Source organism: Mustela erminea, chromosome 4, assembly GCF_009829155.1.
Source record: "Mustela erminea isolate mMusErm1 chromosome 4, mMusErm1.Pri, whole genome shotgun sequence".
In the NCBI taxonomy this organism is placed as follows: domain Eukaryota; kingdom Metazoa; phylum Chordata; class Mammalia; order Carnivora; family Mustelidae; genus Mustela; species Mustela erminea.
In genome coordinates this window covers 82,226,241-82,250,845 of record NC_045617.1, presented here as the reverse complement: position 1 = coordinate 82,250,845, position 24,605 = coordinate 82,226,241, and the positions used below count along the sequence as shown (strand labels likewise).

The window sequence follows — 24,605 nt, the reverse complement described above, 5'->3', positions numbered from 1 at the left end:
TCTCTTTTTTTTAGCATTTCTTCTTCGTTTTTTAAAAATTTTTTATTTTTTATTAACATATAATGTATTATTAGCCCCAGGGGTACAGGTCTGTGAATCGCCAGGTTTGCACACTTCACAACACTCACCATAGCACATACCCTCCCCAATGTCCATAACCCCACCACCTTCTCCCTACCCGCCCCCCTCCAACCCTCAGTTTGTTTTGTGAGATTAAGAGTCTCTTATGGTTTGTCTCCCTCCGACCCCATCTTCTTTCATTTTTCAAAATGCCTCTCTTTCATTCGCACACCAAATAGTTGCTCAAGTTCTGAGAGCAACATGCACGCTGTACTTACTTAAGAGAGCATGCCTAAGCCCTTTGGGATCTTGGAACAGCTGAGTCTTTGAAGGGAAGCTAGGGCTGAGGTACAGTCATGCTAGTCATCCTCCCCCGAAACAGTGCAGCCCAGCCCTGCCCAGCCTCTCCCCTGTGCTCTCCCTGCAGCTAGCCCCACCACTGTGTGCACCGCCCAGATCTCTCCTCTCCCACCACGGGTCTTTCTCCCAGCTCTCCCTCTTCTAGGAATAAATTCACCTAGAGGTTTTGAAAGATGTCTGCTCTGCCTTTGGTGCGCTGCTGTTTCACTACTGTGTTGGACTATGAATTCTGTGAATTTATTTGTATTCATGTTACTTGGGACTCCTGCATCTTGAATCCTAGGATTCCCCTCTCTCCACCGTCACAGATTCTCAGCCATCCGGTTTTGCACTAACTACTTGCCTCTGCTGTTCTTGTTACTTCCTCCTGGAATTTCTATTGGATGTTCTTTGGACCTCATTCCATTTCCATCCCCGTCCCTTGGTTTCTCTTACTTATCATCTCTTTATCTTCCTGCGCTGAGTTCTCTCCTGAGTGTCTCTCCCGAGAGACAATATGGCACAGTGGTTGGGTACACAGACTTGAGATGGCCTGGGGGAGAAGGCGTCATCTCTCTGCACCTATTTCCTTGCTTGTTCTGTGGGGAGAAACAATACCATCCATCTGCCTACGCCTGGTGTGAAGATGAGTGAAGCTTCTTGAGCATTGCCTGGCCCACATGAAATACCCCAGTTTACTAATTCCGTCTTCTATCTCATCTGCTTAATCGAGCCACTGAGGTTCTAATTTGTTTTTAAAAAATGTCTACGTCTGTGGTTTCTTTTTCAGATCTGCCCTTTTTTACACTGTCTTGGTATCTTCTAGGGCTTTGATGCCTTCTTTTTTAATCATTTGAAACATACTTATTTTTTTAATTTTCTTAAAGATTTTATTTATTTATTTGACAGAGAGCACAAGCAGGGGAAGCAGCAGACAGAGGGAGAAGAAGCAGGTTCCCCACTGAGCAGGGAGCCCAATGCAGGGCTTAATCCCAGGACTCCAGCGTCATAACCTGAGCCGAGGGCAGATGCTTAATGACTGAGCCACGCAAGCGCCCAAAACATATTCATTTTATATTCTCTTTCTGATTGTTCTGTTCATCTCACTTAGAGTAGGAGCCGCGATGCAGTGATTTATAAGGCTTTGGCCGCACTGTTCAGTCAAACTCTTGCAACAAGAGAGACATTCTTGGAGTTGCACAGCATGGTACTCATTAATTACACGTGGGTGTCGAGCAGTGGAATATGGCTGGACTGACTGAGGAATTCTTTTTTATTTTACTGAAGGTCACTTATTTAAAAGTAACCAGCCACCTGTGGCTGCCGGCTCCTGAACCGGACTGGGCAAATCTGTGATTTGTGCCCTCCAATCACTATGTCACCCCTCAGACCTTTGTTTACCCGAATCCAGCCCCATGAGCCTCTGCGCTGTCCCTTGAACCTGCTGGGGATACACCCCTCCTGAACCTGCTGGGGATACACCCCTCCTGAAACCTTTGGGCTCGCTGATCTCTCTTCCTGGAAAGTTCTTGCCCCAGATATCTGTACAGCTCGTGCTCTCACTTCCTTCGAGCCTATACTCAGAATCTCCAGGAGGGCTTCCTTCCTTTCCCTGTCTGAAAACCAGCATTCTTCTTGACACATTTTCTCTCTCCTTTCCTGCTCTGCTTTTCTTCATAACGCTGATCACCATCTGACAAGGCGCCTGTACTGATGTTTCTGGCTCTCCTGCTAGACCCCATCCCGTGAGGGAAAAGAGCCTTGTGTGTTTTGTTCCCTGCAGATCCCCAGCACCTTAAACACTGCTCATAAATATTTGCTCAGTGAATGAATGGGCAGAGTTCTTGAGGCTCCGTCCTGTGTGTTGTTTCTCCTGACTCTTGTTTAAGATGGTTTGTGTCTTTAGATGGTTTCCTATGTTTAATCGTGAGCCCTTCTACTTAGCAGGGCTTTTCCCTCCTTGTGAAAAACCTCATGATAATGGCCTTCCTGAGTGGTTTTAGCGTTTGTATCTGTCACGTACACCAGGTGGGGTTGCCAGACAAAATACCGGATATCCAGTTAAATTTGAATTACAGAGAAACAACAAATAATCTTTTTAGTTTAAGTGTGTTCTATACAATATTTGGGACATATGCATTCATGTCCTGTATTTTTATTTGCTGGATCTGGCAACACTAACACTAGGAATCGGTCAGCCCTGTACAAGTTTTTGGTGTAACTTTTGAGTCAGTGGTTCTTAGACCCAGAGCTGTGTGAGGCAGAGCCCCTGGTTTTCATTTTTCAGGGGAGCCTTGGCTGATCATTCAGGGCCATTCATCCTTTGTTGTCTGTTTTATTGGGCAGATCTTTTTCTAGGGTCACCCTTTCACTGTTCTAACTCCCCCTCATGCTAAACCCCAAATCTCGTCTCCTGTCCTTTCCAGGAGGTCACATACCCAGTGTCTGAGTAGCCCAGCCCCCACCCCCCAGGATGCTCAAGCTCCTGCTCCAGTGCTCCTCACTCTGCTTTAAAGTGTCGTCTTTAATTCCGATACCTGGGTATTTCCCTGTATTTGAGATTAGTGAGGCCTTTTAAATAATTCTGATTTTATTTTACCTAACATCCCTAGGAACTTACAGACAGGTCTGCATCTCATCTTGCTGGAATGATGCCATCCCAGCAGGCAGGAGACAGCATATTTCTTACAAATAGCATAGGATTTAGAACCGTATAGAACTCGCATTTAACCTGGAATTTAATCTAACTACATGATTTCAAACGTATTATTGGCCTTCAGTCAATTATTATTTTTTTAAGACTCTATTTATTTATTTGATAGACAGAGATCACAAGTAGGCAGAGAGGCAGGCAGAGAGAGAGAGAGAGAGAAGCAGGCCCCCCTGCAAAGCAGTGAGCCAGATGCGGGGCTTGATCACAGGATCCTAGGATCATGACCTGAGTTGAAGGCAGAGGCTTTAACCCACTGAGCCACCCAGGCGCCCTGGTTTCAGTCAATTAAATAAGAACCACTAGCCTGAGGGGGTTCTAATGCCCAGACAGCCTGTGTAAGCAAACTAGAGTCTACCCCTCAAAGTGCCTCAAGATTTCAAAACTGAATGCCAAGGACAGCCAGTGACCAACAGCCAACTAGGATTTAAGCTATAGCCAGTCAGATAATTTCCTTTCTTTGTTCCCACATGTTCTCGAAGTCTTTCCTCTGGCTTCCTTTGGTGGAGTGCTCCTAACCACTCCTGGTTTGGCACCCGCGGATTAGAATCTATAGACACTCAAATAAATTTAACATTTTTTATTTTATTTTATTTTTTTAAAGACTTTATTTATTTGACAGGCAGAGATCACAAGTAGAGGCAGGCAGAGAGAGAGGAAGGGAAGCAGGCTCCCTGCTGAGCAGGGAGCCCGATGCGGGGCTCGACCCCAGGACCCCGCGATCATGACCTGAGCTGAAGGCAGAGGCTTTAACCCACTGAGCCACTCAGGCGCCCCAAATTTTAACATTTTTTAAATGCCTCAGTTTATCTTTCAACATTGGTGATTTCTAAACCCATTTCTTAATTTCTAACATTAAGGATTATATAAGAGCTGCTTATAATAATTTCTGTCTTTTGCATACAGCAGGTGGGCAATAAATATTAACTCTTCCCTTTCAGGCCAATCTGAAGTCTAAAGCTGTCGTCCAGCACCACTTGCCTTCCTTTTCAAGAGGAGGTGGCCTTTTCTTTAACAGTTGCACTGGCTGTGGCCAGGGGGCAAGGCACACCTTCCTCCCGACACCCACTTCCCACCCATTCTCTCTCTCCCTCTTGCAAAATCCTCTCCCTCTGTGATACTCCTGCCCTCCAGCTCTGCCCCCTTTTCTTCTCGCTGTGCACCTGATGTCCCCCAAGCCATGTTCCCCATTCACTGAGGACTTCTGCCTGGCTCAAGGTCTTCTCCATTCTTTCCCTGTGATCACACTGGTGAATTTGGTGTCCAGAATGGTTTTTTGACGCCTCCTCCAGGAACCTCCACTCTGCTGAAGCTACCTCCACAGATGTCCACAAGAACTCTGTCCACAAGAACTTCAGCTCAGAGATCTTACTATTCTGTCTGCTCCAAACCTCCCGTTCTTCGGATTCCTCACCTTTCATCCTCCTTATACATTGACCTCATGAAGATATTTGATGCCCAGATAGCCATTTTCCTCTGGTTGGTGAACTTCTTAAAGTTGCATTTCCTTTGCACCCAGCACGTGAAGTGTTTTGCCTCAGCATTTCATGCCGCTGTCTTTCCAGGACGGCCAAACCTGGAGGGAAGGCCCCCCTCGGCATACTACCTGCACCCGTCCACCATGGCAGCAGAACATGGTGTAACTATGTTCTCGCACTGGGGCTCTTACCAACTCCCAGTTTCCCCACTGACCAGGGGCCCATTATTCCTACTTTATCAAGCTGATCTTTACCAACTGCCCCTCAGCAATGTTCCAAAGCACCCTTCCTGTACTCGGGAGGCCTTGCCTGTACCTGCCTGTCCATCCCTCTTCCCAGAGAAAACCGCACCCACGCCAGTCCTTTCCTTCTCCCCTCCTGTGTCAACGGGAAAGGGGCTCAAAGCCTTCACTGGGGACCTAATCCCCACGGGCTTCTCCTTCATCTCAGATTCTGCTCCAGAGATTCCCTTTTCCCTTGTCTCCACCTTCTCTCCCTCTCAAGGGGTATCTACCTCCCTCTTGGCTTATAACCTTGCTTAAATCTCTCTCAAGTGCAAAGAATTCTCCTTTAATACCACAAGTCCATCTGCTTATGTGTCCCCTTTCTTCCCAGAGTGATCTAACCTGGCATGTTCATTTGCCTTGGCTCCCACTCGTCTGATGTAATCTTTGGTTACACGTGGTTATACACTGGCTATACACACAATGTAGTAACCTTTCCATTTGTTGGAGCCTTCTTTTGCATCCCGTTACAGCATTGTATACAGTTGTCGTGCAAGTACTGCACATTTTTTGTTTAATTTATGCTTAGGTGTTTTCTTGTTGTTGTTGCCATTGGAAATGGTACCGCCCCTCTCCTCTTAATAGATCAAGAACTGGTATGGCCTTCATGGAAAAAAGTATACATCCTGCAACTGTACTGTCTCTGTTCAAATTCTATCCCTGTGTAAACAAGAAAGTATTAGTTTACCTCTCACTGACTCCATTTCCTTATTTCTAAGTGGAATTGAGGTAGACTATACTTCATGGGGTTGCAGTGAAGATTACAAGGGTTAATACATGTAAAACCCTTACAGCAGAGCCTGACCCATGGTGGGCATCATGTTGGTATTAGCTATTATAGACCTTTTTAATTTAAAAAAGTTTTAAATACTAAAACATATTCTTTCTTCCTCTTTGACTTCTGTTTATATTTTATTCCTTTACTAAGTTTCCCTGTTTCTAGTAGTTTCTAGTTGATTCTTCTAGTTTTTCTGGGAATGTGATCATGTCTGCCAATAGTGCTGTTGCAACCTCCTTTACAATATTTGTACGTACATTTAATTCCATTGGCAATACCTCCCCTACCAGATTAAATGCTTCTAGTATCTCCCTACCCAACATGATGCTGGCTTAGAGGTAGCAACAGATTATGTTCAGGTGTATATTATTAAGAAAACATCCATTCATTCCTTTTTTTCCTCACCAAGAATTAGTGTTGGATTTTCACCAATGACTTTTTAGCATCTATGGAACTAGAAGGAAATGATTTTTGGGGTCCCTGGGTGGCACAGTCAGTTAAGTGTCCAACTCTTGGTTTCAGCTCAGATTGTAATCTCAGGGTCACAGGATCGAGCCCTGAACTGGGCTCCAGGCTCAGTATAGAGTCTCTTAAGTTTCTCTCTCCCACTGTCCCCCTTTCTGCCATCCATGTGTTCCTGCATGTGCTCATGCACTCTCTCTAATAAGTAAGTCTTTAAAAAAAAGAAAAGCAAATGGTTTTCTTGCCTAGGACCCACCCCTTTCTAGACCCAGTCATACGATTAATTTTATCACTGGATGTCCTAATATTAAACATTTAGTTATGGGATGTGAGTCCATTAAACTGCTGAGTTCAGATCGGTAACATTTTATTTAGGGTTTTTGCAATAATGTTTTTTCATGAGACAGGTCTTTTCATTTTTTTCTGTGTCAGTCTTCATCAGGTTTATTAGCTTGACAAAAACAATTTCATATTCTCCTTCGGTTTTTTCCATGGAAATATGTTTAGATTTTAAAACTTCATTGAGTTTTTTTTTTTTTTTTTAATTTTATTTGAGAGTGAGCACACAAGCAGGAGTGGCAGAGGGAGAGGGAGAAGCAGACTACTCGCTGAGCAGGGAACCCAATGCTGGACTTGATCCCAGGACCATGGGACCATGACCTGAGCCAAAGGTGGACACTTAACCGACTGAGCCACCTAGGCACCCCAGCTTCATCCGGTTTGGGTAAATTACATTATCATAGAAAAGTTTTCAAATTTATTCATATAGAATTGAACAATAGTTTTTTTTTTAAATCACCCATTGATTTCCCTGTTTTTATGGTTATTTCTCCCTTCTTTTGTACATTTGTCCTTGCTTTTTTTTTTTTATTAGTTTAGCCAGTAGTTCATCTATTGTCTTTTTTCCCTGTAGCCCTCAGCAGAGGTAAAAATGCCCTTACCAATAGTGAGACTGATACCTTCCCAAATGTCACAAATACCCTGCTGCAAGCTGGCTCCCTGAAGACTGTGGGGAACTCTGTGCATGCGAAGAGCAAGGGAGGGAATGCTCCCATCTCAAGGGTCTGCATCTCTGCCATAGAATGTGAGGAGTTCCCACAATGCAACAGTCACCCAACTGCAGGAAATTTCTAGTGAAATTCAAATCCAGCTCAACTATCGTTTTTAAGAATAAAAACTGAATCTATCCTAGGTTTCACAAAACCTTACACCATTAAAAAAATAGAAATAATTATTGGGGGAGAAAGACTGAAAAGCTGGCTTTCATCTGTATTTCCTTTTCCCCTCCTTGTGGCCCATTAAAGTAGAATCAAGAGAGGGTTTGAGTCCTGTCTGACACCTACTAGCTGTGTGACCCTGGACAAGGAATATAACTTTCTAGTTCTCAGTTTACTCAACATCCCAATAAGAAGTATTTTATTCGACAATCTTCATAAAACCGAGCTCTAGTAAGCATTAGTAGAATACCATAGTTGGGATCTGCTGCCCCCTGCTGGCATTTTGACAAATTGCAAATTTTACCATTCCCAAGCATAGACTCTTCGTTAAGTCTGTATACTTTACATTTTGTGGATCTAGTTTTCTTGCAAATAGTTCCATTCATCTATCTTCCTATTTATAATCCAAAAGTCTTTTACAATCAAATACCACCTTGACTTGAACTTTAAAACAATCTTATTACTTTTGCTTTCAAATCCTCCTTCCTTCTCAAATTCTTTGAAAGTTTTGTTGCAACCTCCCAAACCTATGATGGTTTTTTATACTTTTCTTGTGGTTCTGTTAATTTTTGCTTTATATAATTTGAGACTATTTCAAATTAGTAAATAAAAGGTTAGAATTATTTTAATTTTCGGCAGCACACCTATGATGGTTTTTTATACTTTTCTTGTGGTTCTGTTAATTTTTGCTTTATATAATTTGAGACTATTTCAAATTAGTAAATAAAAGGTTAGAATTATTTTAATTTTGTAGTGAGCTGACTCTTAAAGGACTGAAGTAGCTTTCTCTATCCCTGGTAATGCTTTTTTTTTTTTTGAAGCTTAGTTTCTCTGATACAAATAATTATCTCAGCTGGCCTTTAATATATGCCCAGTGTATCTTCTTTATCATGTCACTTTCCAATTTTCTTTGTCCTTATGTTTTAGGTATGGATCATTTTTTCCAATCTGAATATTGTTTTAAGGAGAGAGTTTAGTTCTTGATCAAGCCCTCTCAAAATCCAATCCTAGTAGCACATTCTTGGCACCTGCCAGTATATGCTAGCTAATTCTTACACTTTTAGGTCTCATCTCTTTTCTCCCTTGCCAGGCCTAACACATCCATACCCAGGCTGTGCTAGGATTTGAGCCTAGTTATTGGCCTGGCAACCAAAAGAGGACCAAGGGGACAGTTATTGTCTGAGGCGGCAGGGGTGCTAGCGGGACCCACAGAACTAAGCACAGAGCTGCACTCACAACTATGATATTACAGAGAAAGAACACCAAGCAAAATCAGCAAAGGGAAAAGGCATGTGAACGAAGTCCAGAGGAAACCATGCACAAGCTCCAAGAGTCTTCTTCTAATTAAGTCACAGAAGATGAGCTGCATTCCTTCAGCAATGATGTGTAACATAAAAATACTGTCCACCAGGAAAGCCTGCCCGACCCTGAGCAAGCCTGGTGTCCAGGGTTTTTACTGGGTACAGTCATGGAGGCACTCTCTGCCTAGCATGTATCAAAATTCCAGATTCCCAGAAGGAAGGCAGGTGTTCCAACATAAATCTTACTGTTTGTACAAAGGCTTCAGGAGGTACAATAAACCACTCTTATCAGTAAGGGAATGGGAGGGGCGGCATACTCCTAAACTCCAAACTGCTACATTACTAGCCACAGGTGAACTTTGCAGGTAGGCCTTTCTAAGGGCCACAGTTCAGGCACACCATCTATGAAATATTTAGTAAACTGAGCCATGACTTCATGCCACTCACTTAACCGATCAGATCATCCTCTTCAGCCTCTGGGTGGGAGATAAGCCAGTTCCTCATCTATTAACCTATCTCCTCACATCTCTTGGTCCACTTGTGTTAGCCTGGGTCTTCCAAGAAGCAGACACCAAGACCAAGAAGGGATCTGCTGCATAACAGATTTATTGAGAGCAATGCTGGTGAGGAAATAGAGAGGAAGCGGGGTTTAGTGGGAAGCCAGAAGCACCTAGACCCTGATGCAGGTATGAGCTCAGCTAAAGGAGGGAAGGTGGGGAGGAAGCCACTCAGATCAGAACAAAATCCTGTGGGAGTCTGGCCAGACCGTCAGGAAGTCCTCAAGCCCAAGGCAAGGGGTCACAGTACTCCCGTCATGATCAGTCCCTGCGGGCAGCGGCTGGAGAAGCTGGGATAGATTTCAGAGTGCAGCAGCTGGGCGAGCCCGGAGTCAGTGTGCTCCTCCTGCTGGAGATCTGGGAGAGCATTCTCCTGGCCACCACCACAGGGGCTCCAGTGCTCAATATACATCTGAAAAAGATTCAGTATCAAACAAATATTTAGCACCAACAGTACAATGTAACTTGCAATATTTTTAGTTAAAAAAGATACAAAACCACCTAAACTAGAACACTGATTAAAAACGAAAATGTAAAACACACATACACACACAAAAAAAAAAACCCCAAAATGTAAATAATCTTTTACATTTCATAGACTGAACAACATCCATGCAAATGAATTCTGGGGAAAAGGCTTTTCCAAACTGCTTGGTGGGCTGGGAGCTTAAGCTGCCATACAGACAGCATATTGTATGAGGTCTAAATCAAGGTTAATCAATGACAAAAAGTATTTCTGAATGTTGGTAACTCAATTAATTTTCTGAAATGTGATTTGTATTCATCAATACTAAGAGTAAAATATCATTTGAAACTTTATCTTGATTGACCTCAAATACCCTAACAAAGCAAAGGCATTCCTACGCATGTTACACCTAGTCCTTTGACGTAAGTGACCATATGTAAAACTTCTGAAGCAATGAAACAGAATAATGTTTACATATGTTTCTAAAAATTATTTTACACCTATTTTGGAAACTTCTCAACTGTATGGGCTCAGATGATAAAATGGAAGAATGTCTTCTTACATGGTATCCAACAGGATGTTTTTTAATTTGCTTCAGTTATCCTCTTAGAGAACACGGATATCAAAATCTGTAACACAAAACTAACCCAAGGAGACTAGTCTGCTAAGTTCTAACAAAACACTGGCCCCACAGTTGCTCTGACAGCTCCTTCCAACCACCATGTTGTTAACTGACCCAGAGTAAACAGTTCCTATGATCACACAGTTAATTCCTACCAAAAAAAAAAAAAAAAATTGTTCAACTATAGTAATTAGGTTTCAGCCTTTTCATGGACGTGATGGCCTGTTAGTACAAATGATAGGGGCTACCAGAAATAAACCAAAATATTTAATGGGAAACTTAAAATGTTTATTTTTTTTAAAAATGAGATCAATACAGGGGCGCCTGGGTGGCTCAGTTGTTAAGTATCTGCCTTTGGCTCGGGTCATGATCCCAGGGTCCTGGGATTGAGTTCCGCATTGGGTTCCCTGCTCAGTGGGAGTCTGCTTCTCCCTCTCCCACTCCCCCCGCTTTTGTTCCCTCTCTCTCACTATCTCTTTCAAATAAGTATAATCTTAAAAAAAAAAAAAAAGAAAGAAAGAAAATGAGCTCAATACCATTTTAATGTAGAAGATGCCATCTTTATTTACAGGCTAATAAAAAAATATTAAACTCAACTTAACTAGATATAATACATTTGTCGTAAATCCTATAGATTTGAGGCCAACCCTATGTGGAAGACTGAGTAAGTAGAACGGTGGAATACATAATAAAGATATCAGATAATGTGTGACTTACACATGAATCAATGCATTTTGTTTCTTAACATGAAAACAAAGTAAGTCCACTGTGTGGGGAGTAAAACCAGCACCAAGCACAAGCCGTGTTACCTTTTGACAGCTGTTGAGTTATAATTACCAAGACTCACAACCTTTCATTTCTCTTAAACCTGTTTTAACAAGCCTCATAAACCCAAATATTGTTGCTCCATCAGACTCCTAACAGATACTGCAGAAGAGAATTTTAGAGGCTAAAATGTAAATATACACACATACACATAACCCTCACATTGTTGAACATTTTCCCTCAGCTCTTCTGTTGTGTACTTGCAGATTTTTTTTTACCCTTTTAACTGTGATGGCTTTGCAACAGTTCTCTTCTTTGCTGTTTGTTTGACTTTGTCTGAGAGACTTGAGTGTTAGGACTTTCTTCCCTATAAATGTGAAAATATAAAAACTGCTTCTCATTCCATCTGTAATCCTTAGCTCATCCCCTAGAGACCATTCTAAAATGAACTTCTAACTGGGTACTTTCTCAACACCTGCCAGGAAGCTCACAGTAGCATCTGAGCAACGGGGTTCTCATACAGACTTTGCAAACCAGGGTGAAGCAGGAATGAAAACGGAACTGACTTCGGCAATCTTAAACTACCTGGGAAATTCTTCCTTCTGCTCTTCAGCCCTTGAAAGGAGTTTATGTCATAACCATCCCATGTGATCCATGTTACACAGCGTCGCCACAGAAATGCTAATTCAAGGCTCTTAAAATACTCTTAATGGGCTTTTAGATTGTTCTCGAAAATCAAAAAGGTCTGGCTAGTATCTCCTAAGGATTCTGTCTAGCAGATTCAGGATATTCTCTGAAAAAACAAAAGCGAAAACTGCCACGGTCTTCCCGTCCCAGGCTGCGCTTTAAAAAAACAAGAACATGGTTTCAAGTCACAACAGAAGTGTTTTCAGAGACACTGCAATGGAAATTTTTTTGGCTAAATGAATAAACGGGCTCAACTCCAGCTTGCAGTTCTCATGTCATGCCTGGGGTATGTGTTTGGTGTAGGGGGAATGCATAAAAAATTCTTTTTTCTTTAAGAGGCCTAGCCTGTCAGGAGCAAACAATAACATGGAGCTTGCTTATTTGGTTGTACAATTAAATACTAGCTTTTGCTGGGAGGCAACGTTACTCTAACAATGTATTTAATATCAGTAACAATATACACTATGAAGTGCATTTCTATTAAAAACTAACATGGTGATATACAGATGAACAGAACCACCCAAAACAAACCATAAATGAGCAACAGTTAAAACACAAAATTTATAAATAGCAAAACCACCAAAGAAAGTATATACATTGTACAGATTTACCTATGAACAAATATATAGTGCATCTAGGATAAACAACAAAAAAGTGTTATATATCACATAACATCTGAATATTAGACATGAAGATACCGGTAATACTCTAAAAGCCTTTGTAGGCTTGTCCCCCACTTAATATCCCCTTAAATGTATATCCTTTAAAAAAATCAGTGATATTGGCAAAACTATCACCTCTTTAAATGCAATGTTTTCACTTTACCCAGCAGGGTACAGTAGCCTGCAAAGCAGTAAAAGCAGGCTCCCTCCGGGACTTAATCCCAGGATAAGATAATTAACAGATCTGTAGTTTGTGAATGACAGCACTTTCATCAAGCAAACACTGAGATGAAAAGCCAACCCGAACAATTACTGTATCAAAACGTCCTCGGCTTTTTAAATGATTGGCAAATAAGTTACTTTGAGAGAAAACTGCTGTGTAGACGCAATGTAATTTCACTGACAAATCTAAGTTTTTACTGCCAGGAGAATGTATCGTTAAGTACCAAGACTATCACAAGACAAACTTTATGAACAACTCAAAATGTATAAAACTGTCTTTTGTGGATCCCAGAAAAAAAAAAAAAAAAAAACCATTGGAGTCCAAACATTAATAATGTAATGCTCCAATACCATGCACACAGATAACATAATTGAGGACAGATATTTTACACCCATCTGCATTTCTTTCAAAAACCAGTAAAGTACAACGTATAATAACTTTTGAGAAAGTATTTCTAGTGCAGCATTGATTGATAAAGGATTGCTTAAAGAAAACTATTTTGTACTGCATTGAATAAAGCTGAAAGGCAAACTCATTACAATAAATGATCATTAAGAACTGATTTAGGTATCAGGATGCACAATAAATTAAATTAAAAAACTAAAACCATTCTTTTAATTAAAAAAAATTAAGTCAAGCTTACATTTCTGCAATTCATTGAGTTAAGTTCTGTCTCTGAAATACCACACTTAACATTCTGGAATATATAATATGAATTCATTTATTCTCTTGTATTTAAAGGCTATTTCTTATAAAATTCTGGTTAGCACGGTCCTTCTACTAAATGGAAAAGGTGCCAAATAAAACAGTAGTGCTTCATTTGGTACTTAAGAGCCTAGTAATATCCCTTTGGGAAACACATGCTTTGGTGCTTTACAATTTTAAGAAAATCGAAGTCGCTTTGCATGCAATAGCTAATTATGGTATACCACAGAAAACCGGGAGTTTTACGCATTTAGAATTGTTCACATGAAGCCCTGAGGTACCCGCCTGTCATTTAGGCTACAAGCCTCCCTTGATCTTGTATAGTCTTTGTCACCGTTTCCCTAGTGCCCAAACTCAGATGAGTCTGATCAACAATCTTGTCCGGAGATACAGTCAATTTAGTATGATTTTTTGTGATACAGACTGTGCAGATCGTCTAGTTTAGAAGCACTGTCTTCTACGGGAGTTTCACTTGAAGTTCCTAGGTCTCCATTTTCATGTCCATCAGCTACTGCCTTCTTATTAAACCCTGAAGGAAGGAGAAAAAAAAGCAGATACTTTCTAGTCCAAAAAAAATCTTGTAGCTTTACTGAGCAAAGACAAAGGAATGCCCACTATAATTATTAATAGTAATGAGGCAAATAATGGGGACCTAAATTAATCAAGTTAGTAATTTCTGACAAAGGGATTCTTCCTTCTTCTGGCAGACAGCAAACTCTGTACATATTTTTTCATATTCTCTGTTGGACCTATCAAAAAATTTTATGTAATTTCCTATCAGACTTTCCATGAAACTTCGAATATACACAATTATAAAATTCAGTTAAGTTCTACTTACACAAATATATAATAACCAACTACATGTTTCTTTTACATTTTGCTTTCAGATTATTTAACTGCAGTGCACTGAGGCAAAGACTAGCTTATTGCTAAAAATCAGAGTTGCTGGCAAGACAATGTCCAGATACAATCTAAAACAAATTTTGGTTAATCTAAAAAATAGACACTGGGCTTACAAATAGATTAGAGTTATGTCATCTATTTAGTGAGCTATGAAGTATGGACACGTACTCAACAGTAACCAATGGAAACATTTTTTGTGATTTGAGTCCATTAATAGTAACAAATCATAAAAGCATACATTGTGGTTATATGAGTCATATTTTAAGTGATCTGTAGTTTATACAGGTGACAGAAGTCTTTTAGCCTCAGCTGCAAAAAAAAAAAAAAAAAAAAAAAAGAAAGAAAGAAAGAAAGAAAGGAAGAAGCCTTCTGATCCAGACAGAAAATAGCAGAAAGGCTGAAGGACAATGAAATCGTAAGGAAAGCAGCGTTTATTGCCAGTGACTGAATTTCTGCTTTAAGTTACATTGAGAGTACAGTTTTGACATACTGCCACAATAGTTGTGTTCAAGATGTATTTAAGTTACATTGAGAGTACAGTTTTGACATACTGCCACAATAGCTGTGTTCAAGATGTATGGGGAGAACACAACTGCTATTGCTGTCTACGTGTAGATAATTAATAAAATCCAGGTTTACCACAAAAACATTAGTTCATCAGTTCACTATATAACTCTATGCCAGAAATTCTCATTTTTGGTTTTCAAGATGGCCTCACATTCTTAGTTAGAACTGTGGATTCCAAAGAGTTTTGTTCATGTGGTTTATTAATGTTGTGTGAGTTACTGATGTTTACCATATTAGTAATTAGAATTTCTGAGAGAGCTAAAAAAAATTATGACTTATTTTCAATTTTGCAAATATCCTTAAAGTCTGGCTTTAGGGCCACCTGGGTAGCTCAGCTGGTTAGGCATCTGCCTTGGGCTCGGGTCATGGTCCCAGGGTCCTGGGATTGAGCCCTGCATCGGGCACCCTGCTCGGCGGGGAGCCTGCTTCTTCCTTTCCTGCTCCCCCTGCTTATGCTCTCCCTCCCTCTGTGTCAAGAAAATAAACAAAATCTTTTAAAAAAATAAAGTCTGGTTTTATCGAAGATAGCTGTTTTTTTTTTTTTTTTGCCTCTGCTCAATCTATTACAAGTATACAAAAAGCTCACCCTCATAAAGACACACAGTTGGAAGAGGGAAGAGTAGTTTTAATAGGCTTTTCAGCTGTCAATTTTCTTCTTTGATATTATACCAAAATTGCTCGCCACAGAATTGAGCGGTTCACACTGTTATATTAAAATCCACCTGTCTATATTGCTATTTGAATGACTCTTTTAGCCATGCAGGATTTTGTAACATATTACACTGGTCTTTTAAAATCACTGAGTTATATAGCAATTCCAAAAGTTGAGATGTTTCATTTTTACTATATCAAAAAAAAATCACATTTATTAATATCACCACCAATCTTATTATATAAGTGTAGTGTTGGAAAGCTGTCAAGCTCATGGTGACTGATAAATGTCTTACAAAATTCTCAATGTAACTTAAAGCAGAAATTCAGTCACTGGCAATAAACACTATCAGTTGTTTCCCTGAAATGATGGACTCATCTTATTCCTTTCATTTTTATTTTTTATTTATTTTTAAAAAGATTTTATTTATTTATTTGACAGAGATCACAAGTAGGCAGAGAGGCAGGCAGAGAGAGAGAGAGGGGAAAGCAGGCTGCTGCTGTGCACAGAGCCCAATGTAGAGCTCGATCCCAGGACCTGAGATCATGACCTGAGCCGAAGGCAGAGGCCCAACCCACTGAACCACCCAGGTGCCCCATCTTGTTCCTTTTGAAGAGAATGGCTGCCAAAGAGTCTGAACAACATAATTTGTCAGTCATTCTTCAAATCAGAATTGTCTTCCATGAAAAAAATGGCCAGTTTAGCTAGCTACTTAACCACTTGAACGCTTTTCTTTGAGACCAGCATCTTGGTTCAGCATGCAGACTCAGTGCTTTACGTATACTTCTCATCTCATAACACACAATACAAAAAAGACATGCATTCAAGGGTCAAGATTTAATAAAATGAACCGTTTTACTATTTCATGAAACTGGCATTTTATTCTTCTTCTTTCTTTTTGATTTTTACTCTGAGAAGATGGCAAGAAAGAAACAATGATTACTTTAAGAGTAGCACCACTGCCTTCATTCATACTAAGGAAACGGGAATTTACCCCACAGCTTTTGCACCATCAGTGCAAATATCAACTCAGGAAAAAAAAAAAAAAAAACAGAAATAAGATTTTAACATTATTATGAACAGTTTTGCAGAGGGAGTTATTTTATCCATTTGAGAGAGAGCATGCGCACATGACTCAGGGGGCGGGGGGAAGGGCAGAGGGAGAAGCAGAATCATTGCTGAGCAGGGAGCTCAGAGAAGAAAGAAGGTCTCAGTCCCAGGATACCGAGATCATGACCTGAGCTGAAGGCAGAGGCTTATCGGAATGAGCCACCCAGATGCCCCTATTATGAAGTTTTTATCTCAGGAATTCCCTTGAAGAGTCTTCAGGGACCTCCAGAGATTCACAGATCACAATTTAAGAACCACTGCTCTATGTACAAGAAAGGGCTAGAATTTCTCTGAACAATATGTGTAAATAATAGCAAAGGAACTAAACAAAAATCCTCAAGATCACATATCCTGATTCTCATAATAATCATAAGACTAAAGGTCTTATCATAAGACTAAGGTCTAATAACATATTCATATTAGTCTACAAATCATTGTATTATGAAAGAAGAATCTGCATTAACACAGCAAGATGACAGTAAGATGTGTATCTACTCTAAAAGGCATATATATCAGTCTTTATTTCAGAATCCAGAACACTTGAATTTTTATTTTTTTATTTTTCAAGGATCATTTGGAGTTCAGTAACTGGTAATACACTTCTCTTAAAGTCCAAGATGAACCTAAGAAACTTCTATGTAAGTAACATTTTGGCACAGTGACCAGTATGCAATAAAACTATAAGCAAAGGAGAGCTTCAATTTGTTAATGATGATTTCCCATCATTAAAAGATTATTACTGAAGAAATCTAAAATTTTGTATTTTAAAAGTTTGCTAATGATAAATACATTAATAACTTTTAGAGTAATTTTTACCTTGCAACACTTTGATTTCCCCGCTTGTGTCTTTGCAGCTAGCACCAGGATTACTCCCTCCCTCTAACTCATCAAGGTATAAACGGTAGCGATGTCCACTCTCATCTTCATACTCCACATTTTCATCATCAGAATCCACTTCGGGAGCCACATAAACTACTTCAAATTCAATCTCTCCTCTCTAAAGTTAAGAAAGAAAATGAGGAAATCAAGTTACTATAATTATACTCAGAAAATGGTTTCCAAATTCTTTGGGATGTGTAATAGGCATGAGAAGTAGTAAGTAAGACTTCAAATGTAGCTCCTTTCAAGATAACAAATAATGAAATTCTAGACTCTCAAAAGGCAGAAAAACACACAAAGGCCATCACGTCCAGACCAACCCCATGAATCCTAACTTCCTTTTAATAATACAGTAGCTCTTTGTACCAGTCACAGTATTTTTGCTAACAGACCACTAAAAATGAATGCTTAACTACTCAACTTATAAAATTTTAGAACAAATGTTCAGTTTAGAAGTTATTCTGCCATTTCGTACTTGACAGAGTGAATCCACCTAAGTGGTCATATTAAAGTTGCACTTAAGGGCATCACACAAACTTTTCCTTGACTAATTCAAGAAACCTCTACAAAATGATTTCTTGTTTCTTACTGAATAGGTCTTGAGCCTTTACTTAACTTTTACTGAGTAACATAATGTTAACAGCAATTATTATAATAGTTATTTTATTTATTGTGCGAAACTATATCCTTAAATCCTCAGAATAACCCTACTATAGTACAGTCTCTTTTACATGAATGAGAAACCTGAATGAGCTTTGGAAAGAGCAGATAATTTTTCCAACATAATGAGCAAGTAAGTCAGAAAAACAAAAATTTGACTCCAAAGTCCTTGCTCTTTCTACTGGACTACGTATCATATTTGGGGGCGCCTGGTTGGCTCAGTCAGAAGAGGCACATGAAGCTTGATCTCAGGGTTGCAAGTACATGATGAGGATAGAGATTACTTAAATAAATAAATGTAGTATCTGTACTGCTATTCTTTTTTTTTTTTTTTTTAAGATTTATTTATTTTAGAGACAGAGAAAGTGCAGGCAAGGGGAAGTACAGAGGGAGAGGGAGAAAGAGAATCTCAAGCAGACTCCCCGCTGAGTGCAGAGCCTGATGTGGGGCGGGGTCTCAGGACCCTGAGGATCATGACCTGAGCCGAAGCCAAGAGTCAGACTTTTAACTGACTGAGCCACCCAGGCGCCCCTGAACTGCTCTTCTTTAAAAAAAACTTATATTCAAGTAAAAAGTTACAGATTATTTTATGTTTAAAAAACATTCCAGGGGAGCCTGGGTGCCTCAGTGGGTTAAGCCTCTGCCTTCAGCTCAAGTCATGATCTCAGGGTCCTGGGATCCAGTCCCGCCTCAGGCTCTCTGCTCGGCGGGGAGCCTGCTTCCTCCTCTCTCTCTCTCTGCTTACCTCTCTGCCAACTTGTCATCTCTCTCTGTCAAATAAATAAATAAAAAACATTCCAAGTCATTTAATAAGAGACTACAGTCACTACACACAAGTCTGGTATTTGCAACTCTGAAAATTATGGCCTGCCTTTGCTCCAAAGAAAGCATGCCATTTTTCACTGTCACTTGCTAAGTCAGTAACTTTGGTGAGCTGCTTTCCCGGATGTTTATCTTTCAAAATTTTAATATACGCTTAGCATTTCCTTAAAAGTTTGTGACTGCCTGTTTCTATTTCCTTTACCACAGCTGCCATTCATCTCACTCTTAATGCCACCGGATATGGCCAAGTTGGGTTGAGAAAACACCAACTAAAAGAGGTTACGGTTGCATTTTGAGATCTCTCTTAGCAGATAATGCTTACAAATACCACTTGGGGGAGAGATGGACTAATGCGGTAGTCTTCCATAAAGTGAATTAGGTCCGTGGGTGGCAGTCATGCAGATAGATTTTAGGCTTAACATGAGGAAGAACTTCCTAAAAATCAGCAATGTACAGTAACAGAATGAACTACTTTATCAACAAGTCCCCCCTTTAATATAAATATTTAATTAGTGTTATTGTAGAGATTTATACAATGTGTAGTTGAACCACATGAGCTATAAATTCACTTTTCAACTTTGAGATTCAATTCTACATTGATGATCCAACAAACATCTCAATGTACTATCAAAATCTAATTTCTTCAACCTTCTTTTTGAAGGAAAAAAGGAAAACAAAACCAAAAAACTTGGTAGCAAATAAGACTTGTGGGTATGAATCCCAACTCTAATTTATTTTCTCTGCAACCTTGACCAAATCATTTAATCCCTAAGAACTTCAGTTTACTCATTTTAAATAAGAGGTTTGGGCTAAATGATTTCTAAGGACCCTTTCAGTTCTAACATTTACGTCTTTAAAACCAGCTGGCTTCTAGCATTACGTTTTCTATACCTTCTATTTGTAGTGTTTTAGTCATTAATGATGTTTTGCTTTCCAAGTACCAGGTCCTGTCCTGAGCACTATGAATCAACATACTTAACCCTTACAGTTCTCTGATAAGGACACCGTAGCAGAGTAGAGGAATTAAGTAACTTGCTTAAAGTTATACAGCTGTGGAAAAGGGCAAACAAAATCTTCTTCAGTAAATCTGGCTGAATGTCTTCTATAAAAGGCCCAAATCAAAGGGAACTACGGTCTATATAAAAACACTTTACTACTTGAAAAGCCTTAAGTACAGGAAGTATAAAATATTCAGTAAATTCGAGAAGAAACAATTGATAGATCCAATTTTAACTGCAAAACAGAAACTTACCTGCTGGGAAAGAATGGTTACAGCTTCTTTATGCTTTGTGTCCCTTAGGTTAACTCCATTAACAGCCAGAATAGCATCTCCCACGTGCAGTCCTCCACATCTATCAGCAGGTTGCCCTGGGTGGATCTCAGAAATGAGAATTGGAACACCATGTTCTTTCCCACCCTAACAAAAAAAAAAAAAAAGGTAATCAATTAGTTTACTCTTTGTATAGTCACAGACTATTCTACTATTTTAACAATGAAACATCTTAAAAATACATTTCAGTAAGCATCTATCCTGTATAAATACTGACTAAAATATTATTTGCCACTTAGGTAATGGTAAATATATTATTACTAGTATCAAAGTTATCTCTGAATAAAACAATAACATACATGTTTTCTAAACACATTCCAAATCTGCTTTCTAAAACACATTCCAAAGTCAAAAAAAAAAAAAACAAACCAAACAAACACCAAATGAAAAAACTAGTCGGCTAAACTCTTTTAAACATAAAGAAAAATACTTTACATATTAATAGTCCTTAGCACTACTAGATTTTATCAAATCTAAATCACCATATGACTTAGCATTATTTTACGTACTACAAAAATCACTGAAAGAGTGTAAGACTCTGAATTTCAGAGATATTAAAATATGAAAAATATGCAACAAGAATTGATGAAATGCAGTTATTTGGTACCTTTCACTTTTTAGCTTGTGTTATAATTATTTGTGTATATGTATACAAATATTGTATATGTACATATATATACATATTGCTTGTGCGTGTGTGTATATATATAACATATATATATATGTTATTATTTCTTCTAAAATTTATGATCTTTAATGTCAGTGCATTCAAAAAGACAGGTAGGTATTCAATAAATACCTATTGACTGGTATAAACTTGACAGGTTTCTACCTGTCAAGGTATAAACTTGTACATAACTTGTAAATAAACTTGACAGGTAAACTTCTTATGATAAAAAATATTTCTGTATTAAGCAGTACCAAAAAGCAAAAAAACTTAGGCAGTATCTAATTATTACCAAATGAAAAACAGGGTAACCCATCTTATTCATTCTTACTCTAAGCACTCTAAGGACAGCAAAATGACTCCAAATATATGTACTTTATAATAGCTGATCTCAGAAATGCTGCCCAAGACAACTGTTTATAAAGGCACCAAATTTAGAAAGGAAGAATATTTGGACTCAACAGCCACTGAAATCTGACAACAAAGAAAGGAGTCAAGACAAAGGTAACACATACTCTAGAGAAAAGAACAATATAATCTGGAGTCATTTAACATAGAAGAAAACAATCATACCTATTCTCAAAGGTCCTAGAGGCAATCAGAGTATACTGTATAAAACTATAACCCCAGTCATAGTGAAAATGCTAAATTATGCTTAATAAAGTAATAATTTTACTGAGGTAATACTTAATAGTCATTAGGAAGATTTACATACAAAAAAAGTTTACACAAAAGTGGTATTGCCCAGGGGAACAAATTTAGTTATTTAGAGAATATATCCAGAATACTTTGCTTCCCAAGGATGTCCAACACAGGAGCACAATTATCCTAGTTAACTACAGAAAAGGAGACTGGAAGCACTACTTCTTACTGTAATTGAAATGCCAAGGCCTTCATGATCTTCCTTAAGGAGAAGAACTTTTCTAATTGGACCAACACCCTGGCTTTTCTTTAAAGAGTCTTGATCCTTAATGGGGGAAAAAAAGAAGAAAAATTAGTACTACTTAAATGATATATCAAATAGAGTAAACCCAAGCTATATAACTCGCTTTTAGAAATCTTCATTAATTTCCTGGAATGGATACACAGTAAAGTGTTAAGAAAAAAATTAACAGATAAAATGGTAAAATGAAAATAGTAATTCCGTTAATTTAGTGAAACAGATGGATGATTTTCTCATGTTTCTGTTAGTTTCTTTAATATTGATTCATCTCCTTTTAAATTGTAGGACATTACAAAGGAAACTATTGCCAGGAATTAGCTGATAAGCAAGTATCTTCAAAAAAGAAAAGTAGTAAATGTTTATTTTTACTAGAAAATATCATAAAGATCATTTTAACTAATTTGCAGAATTAAAAAAACAAATTGCCAATTGAATCATTAATTACTTTTCATTCTGTTGAGCTCTGGAGTCTATCTCTTAAATAAAAGACTTTGCTCCATAATTAACCTTTCTCTGGTACCTTTACTTTTTCCTTCTCTGCTAAGTTCCTCCCCGTCCAGCACATAAACAAATTCTAAGCCTCTTCCAGCTTTGAATACCAACCATGTGAAAACATAAAACAAAATAAAAACCTTTAATTATCTACTATCTTCTTTAGCTACCACCCTCCATCTTCCCTTAACCTTCACACAAAGTTAATCCCTATGATATCTACTTCCTTGCCTCCCACATTCATTATTTCAGTCACTGTAATTAGGGTTTTGTGCCGACCTGTTCTATTAAAACTGCCTTCTCTACAGTCACTGGCAACCAACATGACTATATCCAATGTATAAATTTTAGTCACTGTCCTACTTAAACATTGTGGAAAGTTGATACTGTTCACTAACCCCTTCGTGAAACCTTCTTTTCCTTGGTTTCTATTACATTACTTTACTAGATGGATTATATCTGACAGCTCCATTTCAGACTCCCTTCTTTGGTGATCCATGTCTTTCCCTCACTCCCTAGAAGTTTCTTTCCATCCCTGGCCTCCTATTTTTTTTATTTTCTATATACGTCCCTGGGTTATTTAATCAATTCCATAGTTTGGTTATAACAGATAGGTGATTTACCTAATATTTCTTCAACTCAGACTTCTCCTAAATTCCAGAGTCATACAGTCAACTGGATATATTTTGTTTGTCCCAATGGCACCTCAATTTTACATGTCGAAAATAAATCTCATATTTCTCCCTCAAATCTTCCTTTTCCTCTATTTGCTTTATCAGTGAATGCCATCATCTCACTCAACTGCCTGCACCAAAAACCTATACTCTTCCTTCTCATTTACCCACATAATCAAAAGCAGTTAATCACCAAGTCTTCTTGATTCTTCTTTTTTTTTTTTTTTTAAATAGGCTCCACACCCAGTGTGGGGCTTGAATTCATGACCCTGAGTTTGAGAGTCACATGCTCTACTGACGGAGCCAACCAGGTGCCCCCAACTCTTCTTGATTCTAATTCTCTCAAAGCCACCCTTCCTCTCAAATATACTCCCCCTACATTCATCACTTTCTCCTCAGGTTACCACTGTGTCTTTCTCACGTAGGCCCTCTCCCAATATATTCTCTTTACTATGCCAAAGTAATCTGTCAAAATAATGTTAAATCTTGAGTCTACCATTTTATTAAAAATCCCATGATTATCAGGAAAAGTTCATAATCCTTTAGGTAGCATGAAATACCTTTTGCTGTCTAGCCACTGCTTGGAATTTAATGGTCCCCCATGTGCCAGAGAAGACAATGGCATAAGTGCTTACTGTAATCCCCACTCTTCTCTCACCAACTTCATGTACATGTCAATTCTTCTCACAATAATCTTTACAGAGGCAACAAATACTTGAACTTGTTTGAGGCCATGGTTTATCTGGTACTAAGACATGTAAGCCACTGGGAAGGAGTCAGACATACTTTTATTACAGAAGGGCTTATATTTTCAGACAGGTGTAGTAAAGAAATTTAATCAAGATTTATTCAGATAGAAAAGCCCTGTACACTGGTGGCTACAGATGCAGACAGTTGGACACAGATCTCAAATTCCATCTTAATTCAAGACCAAACAGGTAGAAAAAACTACAGTAGAATCTAGTTACCAAAAATTTCCTTTAAGAACTACCTCCCAAATACTTGCCAATCTATTAATTTACTTTAAAATATTTATTAAAATTAATAATTTTAAATTAATTATTAGTGACAAATTAGTAATGTTCTCTGCTAAGCTTTAAAAAACAATTTAAATATGCATAATCATGATCCAGGAAAATTCTGAAATTTGAGCCAAAGCATGAGCAATAGGTCTTTGCTAGCAACAGTTCAGTTTTCAGAAAGATCACTTTCAGGGCATTTCAGGGTAAGTCAACCAAGAACTTTATGTATCTATTCTAAATACATTTAATTCTACTTTCCCTTTTTAAATAATGGCTTTAAATACCACTAGAATAAAATACATGGTAAGGACTTCTGACTAAAGGAAAAAGGAAGAGACTGAGTAAGAAAGAGTAATGAAGCAAACATACATGGCCTGGAGGGGCTTGCATTGGTCGCTTCAGGTCATTACGTCCTCTACAGGCTCTGATCACAGTTTTGTGACGATGCAAATGTATTTCAGCTTCCAGCTGATTCCACAGCTTATCATGAGCTGGTCCCTTCATATCTCGTCCTAGTAACTGTATTTGTTGGACCCTTTATATTGAGAATAGAGTTAATTCAGTTAGT

The 24,605-nt window shown here is 38.7% G+C and overlaps 1 protein-coding gene across 2 annotated transcripts in view; it reads right to left on the bottom strand.

Moving 5' to 3' along the window:
* Nucleotides 1-10,812: 10,812 nt before the first annotated feature.
* The window catches only part of GOPC (golgi associated PDZ and coiled-coil motif containing), a 39,594-nt gene continuing 25,801 nt past the window's right edge, over nt 10,813-24,605 (bottom strand). For both annotated transcript variants that reach the window (XM_032339703.1, XM_032339704.1), the window contains 5 exons: nt 24,407-24,572; nt 21,778-21,873; nt 20,162-20,326; nt 17,365-17,545; nt 10,813-13,845 (listed from right to left, as the gene is read on the bottom strand). In XM_032339703.1, coding sequence (XP_032195594.1) covers nt 13,715-13,845; nt 17,365-17,545; nt 20,162-20,326; nt 21,778-21,873; nt 24,407-24,572 — 739 coding nt within the window. In that variant the 3' untranslated portion in view covers nt 10,813-13,714. The remainder of the gene's footprint in view (nt 13,846-17,364; nt 17,546-20,161; nt 20,327-21,777; nt 21,874-24,406; nt 24,573-24,605) is intronic.